At 41.7% G+C, this 20,159-nt stretch overlaps 1 protein-coding gene across 5 annotated transcripts in view; it reads right to left on the reverse strand.

Annotated features, from left to right (window-relative positions):
- SERAC1 (serine active site containing 1) overlaps window positions 1-20,159 on the reverse strand; it is a 117,684-nt gene that overhangs the window by 49,384 nt on the left and 48,141 nt on the right. For all 5 annotated transcript variants that reach the window (XM_072141048.1, XM_072141042.1, XM_072141043.1 and 2 more), the window contains 2 exons: window positions 19,912-20,043; window positions 5,429-5,550 (listed from right to left, as the gene is read on the reverse strand). In XM_072141048.1, the coding sequence (XP_071997149.1) occupies window positions 5,429-5,550; window positions 19,912-20,043 (254 nt within the window). The remainder of the gene's footprint in view (window positions 1-5,428; window positions 5,551-19,911; window positions 20,044-20,159) is intronic.

Raw genomic sequence — 20,159 nt, forward strand, 5'->3', positions numbered from 1 at the left:
CTCAACCCAGCTTGGGTCTGTCACCTCATCATCCTCCGATCCCTCAGTCTGCTCCCCCCTCGGACTTCCTGCCCTGACAACAACTTCCCCACTGTCTGACAACCGTGTCTCCTCATCGTCGGACACCTCTTTACACACTTCTTCCAGTACGTCAACAAGGTCATCATCACCCACAGACTGCGACTGGTGGAAAACCTGGGCATCGGAAAATTGCTCATCAGCAACCGGACAAGTGGTTTGTGACTGTGGGAAGGGTCCAGAAAACAGTTCCTCAGAGTATGCCGGTTCAAATGGCAAATTTTGTTGGGAGGGGGCAGACTGGGGGGGAGGAGGCTGAGGTGCAGGAGCTGGAGGAGTGCCGATTTCGGTGACATGGGTGGACTGCGTGGAAGACTGACTGGTGGACAAAATGCTCGAAGCATTGTCGGCAATCCACGACATCACCTGTTCGCACTGTTCTGGCCTCAACAGTGCTCTACCACGAGTCCCAGTAACTTCAGACATGAACCTAGGGAGTGTAGCTCTGCGGCGTTCCCCTGCTCCCTCATAAGCAGGTGGTGTCTCACCCCGCCCAGGACCACGGCCTCTGACCCCTGCAGTAGTTGGACGCCCACGTCCCCGCCCTCGTCCTCTACCCCTAGCCCTCGGGTTAAACATTTTGAAAATGAGAGTTATAGCTTCAATTTTTTTTTTAACTTTTTTTTGTGTTTTTTTTTTTTTTGTGTGTTTTTTAGTTTTTAAAACCAAACGATGCTATCCTATTGCTATGGCTATTTTCTAGCCAAGTTTTAAAGCACACTACTATGCCAGATGAGATGACGCTGAGTTATGAAAAAAATAAACGTAAAATAAAAAAGGAAATGGCAGACTGTGCCTAATTGAAATCCAACCCCGGGCCCTAATAAATTTTCCCACTTCGGTCTTTGCGATGGATATGTGCGTCACTAAGCGCAAAACACAGTGGTCGCAAGTCTCACTCCAAATTGCTCACAATTTGCTAGTAGATGCACTGCAGCAACTGCAGCCACCAGCAGATCAACCAGAAATCAAATATATATAACGCTACTGTAGGCGTAAGTAAGCCGTTTGGATTCTCCTATGGCTATTTTCTAGCCAAGTATTAAAGCACACTACTATGCCAGATGAGATGACGCTGAGTTATGAAAAAAATAAACGTAAAATAAAAAGAAACTGGCAGACTGTGCCTAATTGAAATCAAACCCCTAATAAATTAGGTTTGAGGTGGATATGCGTGTCACTAAGAGCTAAACACAACGGTAGCAAGTCCCCCTGCTAATTCCTCACAATATGGTACTAGCTGCACTACTAGTGCCAGCAAGCCCAGCCACAAGCAAATAAAAAAAAAATATATAACGTTATTGTAGCCCTAAGAAGGGCTGTTGGGTTGTTGTAGAATCACTCCTGCCTAACAGTAAGCTAATAGAACACCCTAACGCTTTCCCTGACCAGCAGCAGCTCTCTCCCTAGCGGCATCCAGACAGAGAATGATCCGAGCAGCGCGGGCAGCGGCTAGTCTATCCCAGGGTCACCTGATCTGGCCAGCCAACCACTGCTATCTACGTGTAAGGGTACCACGTCATGCTGGGTGGAGTGCAGAGTCTCCTGGCTTGTGATTGGCTCTGTTTCTGGCCGCCAAAAAGCAAAACAGCGGGAGCTGCCATTTTCTCGAGCGGGCAAAATACTCGTCCGAGCAACGAGCAGTTACGAGTACGCTAATGCTCGATCGAGCATCAAGCTCGGACGAGTATGTTCGCTCATCTCTAATGATTACACTATTAGGAGGAACTATACAACAATCTTTTAAGAAGTCTACATTTAAAATGTATTAAAAAATATATATCTTTCTTACATCGATGCAGTTGACCTAAAGGGTATGTGGTTATAGCAATGTCTTTGGATGAAACTTAAGTAATTGATCCATACTCTAACTCAATAGAAACTGAATTTCCTTGCCACACACTAGGAAATTATCTCAGGGCACATCCACTGGATAATTAAAAAAAGGATGTCTAAAACATGAATTTTATTGTATCATAGTAGATAAATATACAAGTCCATCAAGCCCAACTTATAACTTTACAGTGTATGTGGTTTAATTATATAATACAATCTTGGGACAAGAAAATCATTTAAGGGACAACCACAAACTAATGAAAATACAAAGAAACAAAACGGTTCATTATAAATGAATCAATATTTATTATTTTCAACAAAGCATAAAAATATCTAAAATGCACATATGAAGTATGCAATAATGAACAATTCCCAGTCCTGTCGTTATCATGCCAAAAGACACAAAGGAGTCCTTGTAAAGAACGTGTAATCTCATCAATACTTGATAGTATTCAGCATTAACCACTTACTGACATGTGACGTAATAGCATGTCACATGTTGGATGCGGGTGTATGGAGAGGGATCACTGACTGAGCCCTCTCCATACAAAGTGGGCGTTTGCTGCATATTGCAGCAAACACCCACCGGTAACACCCACGGTCACTGCTGAAAAATAGTTTTAAAAGTAATTAAAAAAAAGTAATGAAAGTATTTTAAAAACCTATATATTGCCGCGTCACAAAATGTCTGATATATCAAAATGGTAAGATGGTAGGATCAATCAGACAACCTAGGGTTTAAGTACTCTAAGGGGTCTGAAAAATAGTAAAAAAATATTTTTTAACTTAAATTATTTTTAAAAACCTATACATCGCTGCATCCCAAAATGTATGAGCTATCAAAATGACAAAATTGCAAAAAAAAAAAAAAAAAAAAAAAAAGGAATAAAAACAGTAATTTAAGTATTTAAATAACAGTTATAATAACAGTTATTCCCCGTGTTTAATTCCATAACAGAAAATAGCGCCTAAAGGCGAAAATGCCACTTTTGAAAAATATTTACAAATTCTATAAAAAGTGATCAAAAGGCTGTACGGGTCTCAAAATGGTAGCATTGAAAACGTCATCAAAAGTTGCAAAAAATTACACCACACACAAACTTAATTTAAGAAAAATTTATTAGTGCCAGAACATGGCAAAGTTAAGAATTTCTTCTTGTACATTTTAATTTTTTTAAATGTATAAAAGCATTATAAAACCTAAATAAATTTCTGTAATCGCACCGACCCAAAGAAAAAAGTAGACATGTCCTTTGGGGCACACAGTGAAACACGTAAAATCCAAGCCCACAAGAATATGGCACAAATTAGTTTTTTTCACAATTTTCACTGCATTTGGAATTTTTCTTCTGCTTCCCAGTACATTGCATCTAATATTTAATACCCTTAAAATGCAGTGCAATTTTTCACGCAAAAATAAGCCCTTATACATCTCTTTACATGGAAAAATTATAGATTTTTGAAAAACAAAAAGGGTCTTGGCGGGAAGGGGTTAATAGAATGCTAAGGTGAGTCCAGTATGTAATCTACTAGTCAAAATGTATTGTTATACTGAATTTGTGTATAGAATAAAACTTTTTTATTAATTTTTCGATAGACTCCTTAGTGTCCTTTGGTATGCTGTTCTTGGTTGGTGATTGTCTATTATAAATTATAGTTGAAACAGGCATTATTTCATGATATGGATTCTGTCTCTATCATGGACTGAATAATATCTCATACCCCATATAATCAAGTTCTAGAAAGAACAGGAAAGATCTACTTATGTGTGAAGAAGGGCTTTATTTTAGTGCCATATTGTTACTCATATACATTGATAAACAATTACTGAATATCTACTTTTTCTAAGTAAAAACCTTTATGTAATTAATGATCAATTTTTCTGATAATATCATTGCACCAGGACCAAATATTACTGCCATACTGTTACTGAACATACATAACCAATTCCGCTTACCACCACAAAATAACTAAAAAAGAAAACCATACTGCTTCTGTATAAAACTACCATAATGTCAGATAAATAGGTAGAAGGAGCAGCACTGTGGATAACCGGATTAAATCCAATGTGGGTGCAGGCTTCAAGGAACTGACTCAGGATCACATATGCATACAAACTCCAAGGAAGGAAGCAGCACTCCAAGATAAATAGTGAATATTTATTCCACCAGTGGTAAGTGCTACGTTTCGGCTGACTCTATGCAGCCTAGAGTCAGCCGAAACGTGGCACTTACCACTGGTGGAATAAATATTCACTATTTATCTTGGAGTGCTGCTTCCTTCCTTGGAGTTTGTAAAACTACCATAACATAACCTCTCTTTCGATCTACACTAATATGGTATAATGCGGATCAGATGTACGAAGAATATATATTTAAAAGTTAAAGCATTTGCTGAAATGATACAAGAATTTGGCGTGTCAGATAAAATATTCCTCTCATATTAACAGATAAAACATGATAATAAAAAATAAATTGTACTTCTTTGGATTTTGCAAAACTCCAGAAATTATGGATATAATAGAAAGATATATTTTAACGTAAAAATTAAAGTTATATTTTTTCACAACTCAAAGTTAGAAAATAAATTAACCAAAGTAACTGTGATCAGAAATGGAAAAATTAGCTTGGGATATCAGAGATTTTAAAGCATGGTGGAACGTTGTGGGAAGAAGAGAGGTTTTGTTTCTTTGTGGGTTGGTAGGGGACTTTGGGGTCATTTAGATTAGGTGTAATAATAATTAAAATGATGGACCAGAAAATTTGATTATGTGATAAATGACAAAGAATAATCTGACCATATTTAAAGGTATCTATCGTGTAAATCTCTTAAAATACAATTCTGAAAAAATAGATAAAGCCACTATATGTAATTTATTACTTTAATAAAAAAAATTTTTAAAGATCAAATCATGTTTTCTTGGGATTTCGGCTATATAATTAAACTTGCAAAATTATATTTGTTGGAAGTATAATTGTTAGTCCTAGCTGCTAAATTCTATTTGCATTTTGGATGTCGTTCTATAGCATATACTACGGGTACGGCATAGTGTTTTCTCTCATGTTTTAGACTAGGTTTAATAATATCAGTGTCAACCTCCTTTGTGGGTATTTGGTTACAGACGTTGCAGGAGGAGACAGTGGCTGGCTGATGCACAACTGACTCTTTTGAGGACCCACATAAGAAGACCACCCTAGAAACAACACTACATACAGGGTAAGAGCTTTAATACAGCAGACTAACTAGGACGCATTAAGGCAGTAGTCAGGATCATCGTCAGATAAGGAGACAGAAGTGGAAAAGTATATTCCATTTTAACAAGAAAATAAAAAACCGGAGTATCTTTGAGAGCTACCTACTCTGGGGATTTAGATTATATCCAGGGACCAAAATCATAGCATGGAAATACCCCATATCCTGTGCTGCTAAAATGACTACAGGAATCCAAAAAGAAAACAGATTTACAGTACACCCTTAACCTAACACTTTATTCATATACAAATCTGTAACTCACATCATCTACTTTTGGCAGGGCTGGAGGAGTTAGGAAGAATCGCAGATCAACATCTTTACTTCTGGCTAACCCAATAGTTGTCCTTTTGTCACAAGCTTGCGCCACAGTGCGATACTGGTAATCTGAAAAAATAAGTGTGCTGACTTAAAATCTGAGTAGTTTTTTAAACCTCGAAGTTTAAAGCCTCTACACTAAAATCTGGTATAAATCATAACATTTTTTCAAACTCTGTAAAGTACAAACAAAACATTTGTTTGGTCACCTAACTATGCATCACCTAAATAACAAGGATTTCTGTTATTCGCCTCACAACACATATGGAAAATTGTATTTCCCTTTTTACATTGGAATTTATTGACAAGCAGTGTTACAGTCAATTATAATCTTTATTCTTAAAGGGGTTGTCCAACTGTTTTTAACATTCTGGAGGCAGGCAGGAGAGGAATTTAAAAAAAAAACGTTACTCACCTCCTCAGTCGCTCCCGATGTCCTGCACCGCCATCTCACCGAGCCGTGCATCTGTTTGTTTGCAGGCGCATGGAAGCAGTGCTAAATTCAATTTCTGGCCGGCCTAGATGACCGAGCACACCCACCCATCCCTATTTCCACCGTTGTATCAAGCGCTGAGATATGGAAATGGGTGGGCATAGCCAGCCGGAAGCTGAACTCAGCGCAGCTTCTGTGCCCTTGTAAACAAACAGGGGCAATGCGAGGTGGCGGCGCATTTTTTAAATCCCTCCATGAACATATTTATATGCCCATATACATAAACATACAAATCTTCACTCCCACACATAGAGCATATACACATCACAGATACACATTTTACTGTAATAATTCTTTATTTATATAGCACACACAGATTACGCAGTGCTGCACAAAGCATGTCAAATTGGTTCCTGTCCCCACGGAGCTCACAATCTAAACAAATGTACAATGTACAATAAACTGTACAATGTGAAGCTGAATATGTACATAATGGTGCACATCCTTCATTCTTTAGCGTCAGGTCGGATGACCGACCCCCTGACACTGCAAGTTACACCCCTGCTCACTACAAAGATACAGCACCGGAACCAAGCTTACTTCATAGATATGCTACTAGAACCAAGATTGATACTGTCCAGCCTCCCGAGCGCGTAGAGCAGGGGATAATTAGGCAAGGTAAATAGCATAACTTTTATGAGGAGCGTCGTTCTGCAGGAACTTCTTATTAGGACACATTTACCATCAGTAAACTAAAGGTAAATATGTTACCAGAATCAAGATTACTACTTATATATATTACACGATCCAAGTCTACTACTTAGATAAATTATCAGAACCAATGTAACTACACAGAGACATAACAAGGACCAAGTTTACTACTTAAATAAAGCAAGGAAACCAAGGTTACTACATAGATAAGGTACCAGAAACAAGGTTACAACAAAAATATGGTACAAGAACCAAGATTACAACAAAGATATGTTACCAGAACCAATATAATCAGATTTAAGCCTACATTCACATTTAAATTTTTGAATACATTCAGCATATATGGCAGGAAAGGTCCCAGCTAGAGATGAGCGAACATACTCGTCCGAGCTTGATGCTCGTTCGAGCATTAGCGTACTCGAAACTGCTCGTTGCTCGGACAAATACTTCGCCCGCTCGAGAAAATGGCATCTCCCGCCGGTTTGCTTTTTGGTAGCCAGAAACAGAGCCAATCACAAGCCAGGAGACTCTGCACTCCACCCAGCATGACGTGGTACCCTTACACGTCGATAGCAGTGGTTGGCTGGCCAGATCAGGTGACCCTGGAATAGACTAGCCCCTGCCCGCGCTGCTCGCGTCATTCTGTCTGGATGCCGCTAGGGAGAGAGCTGCTGCTGTTCAGGGAAAGCGTTAGGGTGTTCTATTAGAATAGTGTTAGGCAGGAGTGATTTTTTTGGTTTGCTTGTGGCTGGGCTTGCTGCTATTAGTAGTGCAGCTAGTACCATATTGTGAGGAATTTGCAGGGAGACTTGTGTTTAGCTCTTAGTATCACACATATCCACCTCAAACACTGAAGTGGGACAATTTATTAGGGGTTTGATTTGAATTAGGCAGAGTCTGCTGATTTTTTTTTTTTTTTTTACGTTTACTTCTTTTTAGAACTCACATTAATCTGCCAAAGCAGTGTGCTTTGAGTGTGGGTTAGAAAATAGCCATAGGAGAACCCCAACAGCTTATTTAGGCCTACAATAGCGTTATATTTTCCTTTTTTTTTAGTTTGCTTGTGGCTGGGCTTGCTGGCATTAGTAGTGCAGCTAGTACCATATTGTGAGGAATTTGCAGGGAGACTTGCGACCGTTGTGTTTAGCTCTTAGTGACACACATATCCACCTCAAACACCGAAGTGGGACAATTTATTAGGGGTTTGATTTGAATTACGCCGAGTCTGCTGATTTTTTTTTTTTTTTTTACGTTTATTTCTCTTATAACTCAAAGTCATCTGGCACAGCACACAATCCAGTTGTGTGCTGTCAGTGTAGGTTAGAAACTAGCCATAGCAATAGGATAGCATCGTTTTGTTTAAAAAAAAAAAAAAATTTGAAGTTTACACTTTAATTTTGAAAATGTTTAACCCGAGGGCTAGGGGTAGAGGACGAGGGCGTGGACGTGGGCGTCCAACTACTGCAGGGGTCAGAGGCCGTGGTCCTGGGCGGGGTGAGACACCACCTGCTGATGAGGGAGCAGGGGAACGCCGCAGAGCTACACTCCCTAGGTTCATCATGTCTCAAGTTACTGGGACTCGTGGTAGAGCACTGTTGAGGCCAGAACAGTGCGAAGAGGTGATGTCATGGATTGCGGACAATGCTTCTAGCCATTTGTCCACCAGTCAATCTTCCACGCAGTCCACCCATGTCACCGAAATCAGCACTCCTCCAGCTCCTCCACCGCAGCCTCCTTCCCCCCCAGTCTGCCCCCTCCCAGCAAAATTTGGCATTTGAACCGGCATACTCTGAGGAACTGTTTTCTGGACCCTTCCCACAGTCACAAACCACTTGTCCGGTTGCTGCTGAGCAATTTTCCGATGCCCAGGTTTTCCACCGGTCGCAGTCTGTGGGTGATGATGACATTATTGACGTAGTGGAAGAAGTGTGTAAAGAGGTGTCGGATGATGAGGAGACACGGTTGTCAGACAGTGGTGAAGTTGTTGTCAGGGCAGGAAGTCCGGGGGGGGAGCAGACTGAGGGATCGGAGGATGATGAGGTGACAGACCCAAGCTGGGTTGATAGGCCGGGTGAACACAGTGTTTCTGAGACGGAGGCGAGTCCTATAGCAGAACAGGTTGGAAGAGGCAGTGGTGGGGCCAGACGGAGAGGCAGGGCCAGAGCTGGTGCATCAGCGCCAAATGTTGCCCGTAGTCAAGCTCCCGTGGCGAGGACTAGATTTTCAGAAGTCTGGAGGTTCTTTAAAGAAACACCGGATGACCGACGGACTGTGGTGTGCAACCTTTGCCAAACCAGGATCAGCAGGGGTTCCACCACTACTAGCTTAACTACCACCAGTATGCGCAGGCATATGAATGCTAAACACCCCACTCAATGGCACCAAGCCCGTTCACCTCTGGCCGGGCACACCACTGCTCCTTCCCCTGTGTCATCTGCTAGTCAGCCCCCTGCCCAGGACCAAGGCCCAAACACCTCCCGTGCGAAAACCCCATCTTCGCCTCCACGATCCTCCACAGCATCCACCAGCGTTCAGCTCTCCATACCCCAGACGCTGGAGCGCAAAAGGAAGTATAGCGCAACCCACCCACACTCCCCAACCACTCAACGTCCACATCTCCAAGTTGCTTAGCCTGGAGATGTTTCCCTATAGGCTGGTAGAGACCGAGGCCTTTCGAAACCTCATGGCGGCGGCCGCCCCTCGGTATTCGGTCCCCAGCCGCCACTACTTTTCCCGATGTGCCGTCCCAGCCCTGCACAAGCACGTGTCAGAGAACATCATCCGTGCCCTGACCAACGCCGTTTCTGACAAGGTCCACCTGACCACGGACACGTGGACGAGTGCTGCCGGGCAGGGCCACTATATATCGCTGATGGCACATTGGGTTAACTTGGTGGAGGCTGGGACCGAGTCTGACCCTGCGGCTGGTCATATACTGCCGACGCCGAGGATTGCGGGGCCTACCTCGGTCCAGGTCTCAAAGGCCTACTATGCCTCCTCCTCCTCCCAGCCCTCCTCCACCTCCTCCCCCTCCGAATTACCATCCGTGGGCATGGCGCCATCAGTCGGTAGCTCTAGGCACAGCAGCAGTGCCATCGCTAAGCGACAGCAGGCGGTGCTCAAACTGCTGAGCCTAGGCGATAAAAGGCACACCGCCCAAGAGCTATTACAGGGCATCACGGCGCAGACTGATTTGTGGCTGGCACCGCTGAACCTGAAGCCAGGCATGGTTGTGTGTGACAACGGCCGTAACCTGGTGGCGGCTCTGCAACTCGGCAGACTGACACATGTGCCATGCCTGGCCCATGTGTTAAATCTGATAGTTCAGCGTTTCCTCAAGACATACCCCAATCTGTCTGATTTGCTAACGAAGGTGCGCCGCATCTGTGCGCATTTCAGGAAGTCCAGCACAGATGCTGCCACTCTCAGGGCAGCGCAGCCCACATACAGGCACTCAATCTATTCCATTTTTCTGGAGGACCAACTGCCGGCTCCTCTGGTTTGAAAACTTTTTTGGACTGCCACATACAGGCACTCAATTTATTTAATTTTTCTGGAGGACCACCTACCTGCTCCTCTGGTTTGAAAACTTTTTTGGACTGCCACATACAGGCACTATCCAAATTAAATTGTCTCCATAGCAGCCTCCACATGTCGTCTTTTTAGCTGGCTCCACACGTTGTCTCCATTGCTACCTCCACACGTCATCGCCATAGCTGCCTCCAAAAGTCGTCCATATAGCTGCCTCCATACATGGTCTCCTTATCAAACGAACTGTGTCAGGCAGAATTTTGGGTTGTTTTCATGGATTCCACATCAAACTTGTTAACTTTGTCGCCACCCTGCTGTGTAATCCACAAAATATACTGGCAAACTTTTATCATTTACCGATATTATTTCAGCGCTTCTTGCGCATCTGTTTACATTCCCCTCACCTGCCATATCCTAAACTTATAAGAACGCTACTACACTTGATCTTATACAAAAGGTTCTTAGAAGTGCTGTTTGGGGAGTAGCCTAGAGACAGGGGCTTGGATTGGCGAAAGCTTGCCTGGCAGCGGAGCGCCAGCTCCATCTCAAGATCCAACTAACATAGTTTTAACTGCAGCACCTTTAATCTACTACTAGTTCACTGCCTCCATACATCGTCCCCTTATCAAACGAGCTGTGTCAGGCAGAATTTTCGGGTGTTTCACCGGATACATAATGGAACTCGGCCCATCTGTCGCCGCCATGCTGGAGACCTGAAGTTGCAATCATAGCAGCGCAATATGGATGCCCCATACTGTCGCTCTTAATCATGGAACCATTTCCGTAAAAACAATTAAAAACCACTATGCTATTCCATTATTCCTAGGTGAAATATTCAAACGACCCGGCCTGCTTTGAAAATTATAATTTTTTCAAAGTAAACGCTTCTGGCCCCCAGGTCCAATTTGGGTGGGGAGGAGCCGAGAGACAGGGGCTTGGACAGGCTAAATCTCGCCTGGCAGTGGACCACCAGCTCCATCACAAGATTAGGCAGCCTCAGAGGCATCCATGCATGCTGCCCCTACTGTTTCCTGTCCATTTTGCCTCCACGATCCTCCACAGCGTCCACCAATGTCTCATTTCAACTCTCTATACCCCAGACGCTAGAGCACGAGAGGATATGCAGCACATCATCCCCTTATCAAACGAGCTGTGTCAAGCAGAATTTTCAGGTGTTTCACCAGATACATAGTGGAACTCGGCCCATCTGTCGCCGCCATGCTGGAGACCTGAAGTTGCAATCATAGCAGCGCAATATGAATGCCCCATACTGTCGCTCTTAATCATGGAAGTCGTCTCCATGGCTGCCTCCACATGTCGTCCCCTTATCAAAAGAGCTGTGTCAGGCTCATTTTTCGGGTGTTTCGCCAGATACGTTATGGAACTTGGTCACTATGTCGCCACCATGCTGTGTTATCGACTAAATATACCGTCAACCTTTTGTTCACATAGGAAATCATTTCAGCGCTTCTTGCTCACCTCCTTTGGTGAAGCCTGAGTCCATTTAGGGCAGTGATGGCGAACCTTTTAGAGACAGAGTGCCCAAACGACAACCAAAATCCACTTATTTACCATGAAGTGTCAACATGGCATTTTAAGCAGTAACTTATTGCTACGTGTTCTTCCTCCTAAGGCTACCAATACAGTTGAAAGAAAGAGGGCAGATAGCTTCTCTCCAGGTTCTCTCAGTACAGGAAGAATGTTTGGTCCAGCAAGATGACCTACAAAGATATTGCAGTTCCAAACAGCCAATGAAGTGTCACTTTAAAATAGCGCTGAGTGCAGCATCTCTTAAATTGCCTGGGACTGCAGGAAGATTTGGTGGATTCGGTCCTGTTTGGTGAACTCTGTCCTGGGGTAATGGCCTGAGTTCCCACAGAAAGGGCTCTGAGTGCCACCTCTGGCACCCGTGCCATAGGTTCGCCACCACTGATTTAGGGTATGTCGCCATGACACTCTCTAGCCTGCCGCTGCCTCTGCATGCCGTCCCCTATAGTGTCATGGTCAATTATTGCATGTTTTAGATGCTATCTAGCCTCATTCGGTCACTCTGTCATGGCCATGCTGTTGCCCATAATTTTAGCATAATGGTGCGATTAAGCAGCCTCAGAGGCATCCATGCATGCTGCCCCTGCTGTTTCCTGTCCATTTCCGTGGTGTTTCCATCCTTTTCTGAGGTTCCCAGGTGTTTGGCCAAGCTTCCCTGTGCAGAGCCTTGGTCCCCTTGAAAAATGCTCGAGTCTCCCATTGACTTCAATGGGGCTCGTTATTCGAGACGAGCACTCGAGCATCGGGAAAAGTTCGTCTCGAATAACGAGTACCCGAGCATTTTAGTGCTCGCTCATCTCTAGTCCCAGCAGATACGGTGTTCGTGCCCATAGATGTATAAAGGCAAAGTCATTTTTGCCTACATCTTCACAGCATGTCACATCCAAGAACTAACACTAGATTAAAAATGAAGGAGTTACACTATATCATCCTGCTTCCTACTAGCATGATTTTTACATCTATCCCAGGCACTGAGTATATACTGTGGGTGTTTTGACTAGTAGTGTAACTGTCCATTAAAGGACAGTTACATCACTCGGGAGACACCTTGAACATCCGTAGTAGCAAATCGGTAGCTGCTGCCCATGTTCACTCCTAATTTCGGGAAGGAAAACCAAACAGTACAAGGCATCCCACTATATGAGCATACTGTGGAATACGTTGTAGCTGTTCACTGTAAAGATATGTTGGGATTCTTTGGATGTATACGTACTACAGAGAGTAAAATTGATGTGAACCTAGCCAAACTCAGATCCATGAATAAGTGCCATATCATACAATACTGCTAAGCAACTGCTATACATACTGCAGCCAGTTTGTATGTTAATGCTCCTCTTTTTTTGTAATCTGTCAAGTTTCGCTTTATATGGTTATAACTTTTGAGCACTTTACCAAAATGATTTTTGATTGTTTTTCATGACACATTGTACTTCATGTTAGTAGTAAATTTTGGTTAATATGGTTTTGTGTCTATTTATGAAAAAAAATAAAATTTGCTAAACTGTTTGAGAAATTTGTCATTTTCAAAATTTGAAATCATCTGCTTTTGAGACTGTTAGTTTTAACTTTGCAAACCAAGGTCCTTAGACCAAGAGAAATAAAAATTTACCTTTATTTTTGATGTACTTTAAAATTGAGTATACGTACGAATCTTATATACATGTACACAAATAATTTTTTTTAAAACATAGTGTGGTGGGATAGAGCATTGGTTTTTAATATATATACAAGAGAAAACTCTATGTAGAAGAAGACAGTGTGCATTCACATAGGTGTGTATAGTTTCTCCAGACGCTCCGTTTAACTTTTATTTTAATTAGTATTAGGAGAGAGGCGCTTATTTTTTCTCAGTCATTCCCTTAGATAGGCTTATAGGTTAATGGAGTCTCCACCCCCTACAATGTTAACCTCTTTGGCTGTCTAATTCTTACACACTCGTTAATAGTGCCTTTTTGTCTATATGCAGGGACACCAATTCAGAGCGCACGCTGTGCTCTCTATAGTTGTTATCTTTAGAGCCATGGATTTCAGAGCCTATGAACTTTTGCACATACTCGTTATCTGTAGTGTCCACACTACAGTATTTTTGGGACTATAAGGTGCACCGGAGCATTTAGCCCAAACCCCTGATGAAGCCAGTTCTACTGGTGAAACATGTCGGGGGGCTAATGTTTGGAAAATTTTAATCAGCAGTGTGGTAGAATCTTAGGCAGGCAGTGGCAATAATTATAATACCATCAGTTGCAATAGGGATAGATAGTATCAGACCTAGATCACACCTAGACCGTTCAGTCCACTATATCTCTAACGATAGGACTAGGATCTCCATACAGTATTTATAACAATACAGCCTGCTACCACAGCGGCCCCTGCTGGGGCAGTACAGGCAACACTGTTATTCATGGTCTAGGTGGTCATTTTAGGGCTCTAATCCATACAATAAGATACATTACTGTAGCAGACAATACTGCTTAGGACAGTCCTCTTTATCTGGCCAATAGTGGACTTATAGCAATTATTATAGGTGGATATGGACCCCGTATTGTGCCCACTATCTCACATTTCATACCACTGACCACCTGCAAACTGCCTATGACCCAGTTCACACTGTGCTTTTAATCCACTGTTTGTCCTGTGCATCTAGTGGTTTGTGCCACAACAGCTTGTAATATAGTGTAATCTTTTTTAACCGGTTCACGGGCTGAGCCCTCTCCATAGCCGGTAAGTCTTTGCTGCATATTGCAGCAAAGGCTTACCGGTAACATCCGCGATCGGTGCTAGCACCGATCGCGGGTGTTTTCACAGCGTGGGCTGCCGGCAAAGCTGCCGGCAGCCTCAAACAGATAGCGGCGCATGGGCGCCGCCATCTTACCTGGGAATCGCCGCTCCCCGTGACGTCATCGGGGGGCGGCGATCTGTCTCCATGGTAGCCTCGGGTCTTCCGAAGACCCGAGGCTATTTCGTTTTAACCCCTTCATTACAATGTGCTGATAGCACATTGTAATGAATGAGGAAGAAAATCCCCATATACTGCCATACTGTAGTATGGCAGTATATGATAGGATCGATCAGACAACCTAGGGTTAAAGTACCCTAGGGAGTCTGGAAAATATTATAAATAAAAATAAAAAAAAGTTTTAAAAAAAAAAATTATAATAAAAAAACCTAAAATTTCAAATCACCCCCCTTTCCCTAGAACTGACATAAATATAAATAAACAGTAAAACACACAAAAACAGTTTTTCAATGCGTTTAACCCCGTAACGGAAAATAGCACCCAAAGTCGAAAATGGCACTTTTTTGCCATTTTGAAAAATCTAAAAAAATCTATAAAAAGTGATCAAAAGGTCGTACAGTCTTAAAAATGATATCATTGAAAATATTATCAAATTTCGCAAAAAATGACACCACGCACCGCTCCGTACACCAAAGTATAAAAAAGTTATTAGCTCCAGAAGTTGGCAAAATCAAAAAAATTATTTTTGTACAGGAGGTTTTAATTTTTGTAAATGTATGAAAACATGATAAAACCTGTACAAATTTGGTATCCCCTTAATCGTACCGACCCAAAGAATAAAGTAGACATGTCATTTGGGGCACTCAGTGAAAGACGTAATATCCAAGCCCACAAGAAAATGGCGCAAATGCGTTTTTTCACCATTTTCATTGCATTTGGAATTTTTTCCCCCGCTTCTGAATACATGGCATGGAATATTTAATACCAACATTATGAAGTGCAATTTGTTACGCAGAAAACAAGCCGTCACACAGCTCTTTACGTGTAAAAATAAAAAAGTTATAGATTTTTGAAGGTGGGGAGTGAAAAATGGACATGAAAAAACAGGAAAGGGCCCGGTCCTTAACCGGTTAAGAATCCCTAATAAAAGTGATGTTTTACTTTATTTTTTCATTTGTCCGGATATGGGTTAATCTTGACTGCCCAAAGGCAGTTTTGTAAAATATTTCCACCGGAGTATAAGGCGCACCATCAATAAATGCCTGCTAAAACGTCTAGGTTCATATATAAGGCGCACCGGATTATAAGGCCACCTGATTATAAGGATGAATGACCAGCAGGTGGCAGACCTGTGCACAGTTCCAGGCAGCTGTTGTCTGTAAGTATGGTTCATATATAAGGCGCACTAGACTATAATGAAAGGATTTTTTGTGCGCCTTATAGTCCAAAAAATACGGTACTTAAAATTAAGTATTTATGAGCACACACCACTTGCATTCTTTTTCCTAAACTGTCTTGTTTGACACTTCCAAAACGGGATGCTGCTGCAGTTCAGCAACCAATTTCAATTCTGCCTCTATCCCGAAACACCACACACACTCAAGCAGTTGGGGCTCCAGGGGTTGAGACTCCATTAACCTATAAGCCTATTTAAGGGATCAACTGAGAAAAAATAAGCGTATGGGCACACTACGAGATGCAGAAGGGAAGGACCGCCCTGCACCTGCCGGCTTTATCCTATAGAACTTAGTGGATTTTAGTTTCATCATTGGCGCCCTTTTGTAAGCTATACATTTTTTTTTGTTAGTGGTGCCATGTGTGGGCAATTTTTTGCGGGATGAGATGCTTTTTCCAGTGGTTTAGGGTTGGTAAGCCCTATTGTTGAAAACATATACATTTTTTTGGGGGGTGGAGGAGTAGAAAAACATCAATTATGTAATTGATTTTTGACTTAATTATTTTTTATATAGCCTAATAAAGATCTTATTTTTATTCTATGGGTCAGTACATTTTGCTCAGTTTCTAAATTTTTATTAATTTATTTTTTATTGAATAACTATTTTTTTTTTACTTTTTTATTTCTTCCACATGGGACATGAACAAGCAATCATCTGAGCTCAGATGGTATTAGCTTAGTCAGCCTATGCACATGCATAAGCTGACACTGTGCCTTTATGATCCCACCACACACGGGATCTTAAAGGCCCTGCATGTGGACAGCCCTGGGTCCTGATCAGACATCAGGACTGCCATAGAAATGACCGGCAATCTCGGGGAGAGACCCTCAGCATACACGTTATGTATTGTATAAATAGACATTGAGACATACATACAGATAAAACATACAGGCATTTTACAAAATGTTAAACACACACACACACACATAAGACCTGTCACCAGAAATTTACGCTTCACACAAGTAATACAGGGCAACATGGTGACTTAGTGGTTAGCATTACAGCCTTGCAGTGCTGGGGACCTGGGTTCAAGTACCAGGATCAACATCTGCAAAGAGTTTGTATGTTCTCTCCGTGTTTGTGTGTGTTTCCTCCGGGTCCTCCGGTTTCCTCCCACACTCCAAAACATACTGGTAGATTTATTAGATTGTGAGCCCCATTGGGGACAGGGACCAATTTGACAAGCTCTATGCAGCGCTGTGTAATCTGTGTGCGCTATACAAATTAATTATTAATAACTGTTGATAAAGCGTTAAATGTCCTCCTACTATCAACTAAACAATCTGCCACTAAGGAACTGTACTTTAATTGCAGCCATTTTGCTGATATACAAATAAGTAGACTTAAGTCATATTCTGAATATTAGAGTCATGGTTTCTCCTGGCTGCCATTGAACCACACCTCCCTCTTTTGATTAACAGCTCAGAGTCTCTTCAAATCTCTGCGAGAGGAGACAGGAAGTCAACTCCCTGTCCTTATCACAATGCTGTCCCTCTCACTGCAAGGTGACTGTAGTAGTGAGCAATATGTGGGAAACCACAGACCTTCACACCATTTCACACACTCCGTGATGGACAAGGCCACGCAGCAGTGGGAGGGGCCATGCAGCAGTGGGTAGAGCCAACATAGACAATCCTTTGCGGAACGATTTTACTGGTGGAATAAGGTAGATTTAAGCTGGGATACCTGCACTGCACTTTTCAACAAAGGCACAATCGAGCTGGGGGAAATTAATTTTTATTGGGTCTGTTCTTGATCACAAGTTGCCTTTAAGCTTTTGGTTAGGCAAAGGTTAACTCATTCGTGGGTCTTTTCGTTTAGCTATGTAGGGCAACATAAGCACCCCTCCTGCACTTCCCCGCTTCAACAGCAAGACAATGAAAAGGAGCACAGTGGGCCATGCAGGATGTGAAATAAATGGAGTGGGAGAGAGGGTATAAGCCAGATACTCCTCTATACAGCAGTCTCCTTCCTTCTGTGCTAGTAGCCTACTGCAGTGCTATGCTGCTCATAGGCGTAAGGAAAAGGCTCTTCGACATGTGCCGTAGACGTCTCCGGAGGGAAATACTATGGCTCCTGGAACCCCTTTCTGGCTGGACCTATGACTGGAGTCTCGGAATTCTGGAATCTCCCCCTGATGGCGGCCCTGATCAGCATCTCCTGTTGCCAGAATGTGCAGCACTGAGTACTTTCTGCCACCACTTAGGGCTGGGGTAAATTAATTAAATGTTTGGCCTACTAGTAGGTAGATTTTTAAGTTGATAATTTTGTATGAACCATGTTGTAAAATCCAAATTTACATTTTTATTCCAACATGATTACTGTTATTAACTGTGAGCTCGGGCGTATGCATTCACATCTATAGACTGGACAGATTTATATATAGTGTACTTCTATGTAAACTTTTTTTTTTTTTTACTATGGTATTACCATCTGTCTATGGTATACTTTTTTTTACCCAAATTTTAATATAAACCTTTTTCTGTACAAAAAAGTATAGGTTTTTTTTTGTAAAAAAAAAATGGATGCAAGTCTATGCAATGCATAAGATGTATACACCACAAAAATGGAGGTGTGGAACTAAAAACCCATCTTTTCTTTGCAATTAATTTTTGTACATGGCACAGTATGCACCTGCTGTATGAAAAAAATGAGATGTGAACTTATGTGTACTTTTATTTCTTCTGGTCATAACATAATGTATGTGAACCCATTATTGAATGTATAGCACCGTGGAATTAATGCTTCTCTAGGATGTACCATAATACAGTCTGCAATCCAGGCATAGTGCAAGAAATCTTAACTCTAACATTATTCCCAAACATTAAAAATGTGCTCCAATTTCTACATACAATTATATTACATGAGAAATATTCTCTAAGAAACTCTCATGTCGGGACACAAAATTTTTACTTAGATATAAGAGATTAGAGATTATGCTTAGAGGCTGCTATTTCTACTTGCAGAACTCTTGCAATGCTCTCTGGGAACTTATTGCAAGCAAACTCTTCTCCAGAATTACTGTCTCTATTGTCATTTATAGTTTCTGTAGCTACTCTGTGCAAGTCCAGTCGGATCCATTAAAACGTCTCTAAACATAACTAGGAATAACTATTAACCAAGTTAACCGCACTTTCTCAAGTTTCATGTGGCAATAAAATGACAGACATGACATGTCCTTTGTTTTAGGGTCCACCAACAGACTATGATTTTTGATAACTTCAGTATATCACACTGCTGTAATTAATATCCTGGGAGGATATTTATAATCTGTCATGTCTTGCCTCTTTCATATAGGATTTTAAAAATGTTGAATTGTCATAAGAACCAGGATTAACAATAAAGCATTGTTAAAGACACCATTTATAACTGTTACAGCTGTTTATTGTAGCCAAGGACTAAAGTACAGTAAATTAGGGGACCGTCTGTATATATTTCCTTCAGGTCCATTTTAGCTCTAGTTCCTCTCCTGGTCCAGCCTGGATGATACCTTCCCTTCTGGTCTAGTTTGGTAATTTAATCTGCTATAATCAAGACCAGCAGGCTAAATTAATCACATGACTTTATTATAAATGTAAAATTTCCTGTTTGTATGTTATGACTAAAGAAGTCCAAAATCTATTTGAATTACTGTACTTTTCGGACTATAAGGCGTACAAAAAATCCTTTGATTTTCTCAGAAATCAAAGGTGCGTCTTATAGTCCAGTGTGCCTTATACATGAACAGTACTGACAGACAACAGCTTCCTTGAACTGTGCACAGATCTGCCATCTGCTGGTCATACATCCTAATAATCAGATGCGTCTTATAATCCAGTGCACCTTATATATGAACCTAGACATTTTAGCAGGCATTTATTGATGGTGCGCCTCATACTCCGGTGCGCCTTATAGTCCGAAAAATACTGTAAAATATCTGTGATGCAACCATTGTATGTGGCAAAAAACTAAATAAAATTTCTTTGATCATGCTATGGAGTTTCACCTAGGTTTTATAATAAGTGAATCAGTACCACGGCAATAATGGATTCCAGCGATGTTCTGAACAGCTTCTAATCGGACTCTTTTATCTGTTGACTGTGTGCCCTTCAAGAGAAGCCAAAGAGGAAGCTCGTAGACTTCCATGTTAGATTTGCTGTAGTTTTCTGTAAATAAATGAAATATTTTATGTATAAATAATATGTCCTTCAGAATGTCACTTTGGGGCGATACTTAAAGGGGTATTCCCACGAAGACAAGATTCTTAAATATACTCAGGATA

This window comes from Engystomops pustulosus, chromosome 3 (genome assembly GCF_040894005.1).
Source record: "Engystomops pustulosus chromosome 3, aEngPut4.maternal, whole genome shotgun sequence".
NCBI lineage: Eukaryota > Metazoa > Chordata > Amphibia > Anura > Leptodactylidae > Engystomops > Engystomops pustulosus.